The following is a 2500-nucleotide window of genomic DNA, read 5'->3' on the forward strand; positions in this document are numbered from 1 at the left end:
GCGCGCGCGCGAGTGTGTGTGTGTGTGTGTGTGTGTGTATGTGAATGTATGTGAATGTGCGGTGTGCGTTACGTGGTGTATGCTATATGGTATGGTGTATGTGGTAAGTATAGTGTGTCCGTGTACAGCTGCACTTGCGGATATGCACGCTTGTAGCTTGACATATAGGTGAGCCCGGCCGCACGTATGTATAGACACGTATGCCAGTGAACTAGGCAGAGGTCCCGCGCTGGGGCCAGAGCGCCGCCGCCGCCGCCACTTACCTGAGGAGGAGGTGGGTCTCCACGTAGAACTGTACACGGAAGCTGAACTGCAGAAGGGCTTCCCCGCCCTCGTCCAGACCCTGAGAAGGAGACAGGCGTGAGTCATGTTATTTGACACGGATGTAGCTGCTTCAGAGTAGTAATAGCAAACACTTAATCTATGAACAATATTGTATATGTGTACAAACAGAGAGAGAGAAAAAAAAAATCATATGTAGCTCTTTCTATAATAATATCATCATCATAATTATTATCATCACTTTGATTATTTCCATATATGTAAATATAAAATATCCTTACACTGACATCATCATCAACACCACCATCATCATCATTGTCAACAATATCATTATCATCATTATCTTTATCATCATCATCATGATCACCAACATCATCATCATCATCATTATCAACACCATCATCATCATCGCCAACAATATCATCACTACCAACATCATCATCACCATCACCAACATCATCATTACCATCACCAACATCATCATCATATCATCAACAATATCACCATCCTCACCACCACCATCACCACCACCATCCTCACCACCACTATCACCATCACCATCATCATCATCACCACCACCATCATCATCACCATCACCACGATCATCATCACCATCACCACCATCATCACCATCAACATCTGATCGAAGCCGAGGCGGCGAGAAGTCACCAGACTCTTTGGTCTCCCAGGTCAAAGGTCGTACAAGCGGAGGGGGGGGGGGGAGAACACAGGTCAGTGCTATGAATGGGGATGGCGAGGGGGGGGGTAGGTTAGGAGACAAGAAGGGGAGAGGGGAGGGAGGGGGAGTTACGTGGGGGGGTGGATTGTTGTGGGGTTCGACCAGGGGGGAGGAGAGGGGACTTGGCCAGGTTCAGCACATCTCAACCCCCCCCCTCCCCTCCTTGCCCTTCTTCCCCCTACCTTCACTTACCCCTTTCTATCACCCCTCCTACCCTACGACACCTTTTACCTCCTTACCCCTCCCATTCCCATTCCTCTCCCTGCCATTTCACTCCCTCTTTCTCCTCTTACTCCCCTCCCCCATCTTCTCTCCTCTCCTTCTTCTCGCTCTCCCTTCCCCCTCCCCTCCCCCGTCCCATCCCCCATTCCTTCTTCTTCCCTCCTCGTCCTTCATCCCCTACTCCTTTATACCCCCATCCTTTCCCCCTTCCTCCTTCCGATCCAATCCCACTCCCCTCCCCATCCCCACTCCCTATTCCCCTCCTCCTCGTCCTTCACCCTATCCCCTTCCCATCCTCCCCCCTCCCCTTCCCCGGGGTAACTTTCACCCCGACGCTCACTCACTCGAGCGCATTCCTTCCTCGGTCGGCGCGGGCGGGGCGGGGCGCTGCGTACACGTGCCGCTGTCTGCCCGTATCGTGGGCGTATGAGGCCACGCTTTGGCGCCAGGGACGTTGCTGTTTCTCTCTCTCTCTCTCTCTCTCTCTCTCTCTCTCTCTCTCTCTCTCTCTCTCTCTCTCTCTCTCTCTCTCTCTCTCTCTCTCTCTCTCTCTCTCTCTCTCTCTTCCAATAATCTCTCGCGCTCTCTCATCTCTCTCGTCTCTTCTCTCTCTCCTTCTCTCTCCATCTCTCTCTTCTCCTAAATCCTCTCTCTCTCTCTCTCTCTCTCTCTCTCTCTCTCTCTCTCTCTCTCTCTCTCTCTCTCTCTCTCTCTCTCTCTCTCTCTCTCTCTCCACCTTTCCATCTCTCTAACTCTCTCTCCATCTCTTTATCTTTCTTACTCCATCGCTCCCTCTCCATCTCTTCACGTCCATCTCTTTATCTTTCTAACTCCACCTTTCCATCTTCATCTCTCCCTCTCCATCTCTTCATCTCCATCTTTCCAAATCCATTTCTCCATCTCCTCCTTTCCCCTTCCTCATCCCTTTCGCCAGTTGTCCTTCCTCTCTTTTTCTTCTTCCCCCCTTCCCTCCTTCTTTCTCCCTTTTTCCCTTCATCCCTCCCCCTCACATTTACCTCATTTCCTTCTCTTTTCTCCCTCTTCTTCTAGCCCTTATCCTCCCTCCCTCTTCCCGTTACTCCTTTCTTTCCCCTCTTGCCTTCACTCTTCCTTTTCTTTTCCTCCCTCCCTGTGCCCCCACCCCCTCCCTCTCCGTCTAACCTCTCTTTCTTCCCCCCTCCGTGTCCTTCTCCCCCCGCTTAGTCCCCACCCCCTCCTTCTCCCTCCCTCCTCCCCGCTCCCCTCCCCCCTCCTTCC

The 2500-nt window shown here is 51.9% G+C and overlaps 1 protein-coding gene across 6 annotated transcripts in view; it reads right to left on the reverse strand.

Annotated features, from left to right (window-relative positions):
• Window positions 1-2500, reverse strand: part of LOC122252417 (uncharacterized) — a 125470-nt gene that overhangs the window by 34090 nt on the left and 88880 nt on the right. For all 6 annotated transcript variants that reach the window (XM_086551563.1, XM_086551558.1, XM_086551561.1 and 3 more), the window contains exon 5: window positions 264-343. In XM_086551563.1, coding sequence (XP_086407689.1) covers window positions 264-343 — 80 coding nt within the window. The remainder of the gene's footprint in view (window positions 1-263; window positions 344-2500) is intronic.

This window comes from Penaeus japonicus, unplaced genomic scaffold (genome assembly GCF_977035675.1).
Source record: "Penaeus japonicus unplaced genomic scaffold, GWHDUDI00000001_assembly GWHDUDI00000025, whole genome shotgun sequence".
Taxonomy (NCBI): domain Eukaryota; kingdom Metazoa; phylum Arthropoda; class Malacostraca; order Decapoda; family Penaeidae; genus Penaeus; species Penaeus japonicus.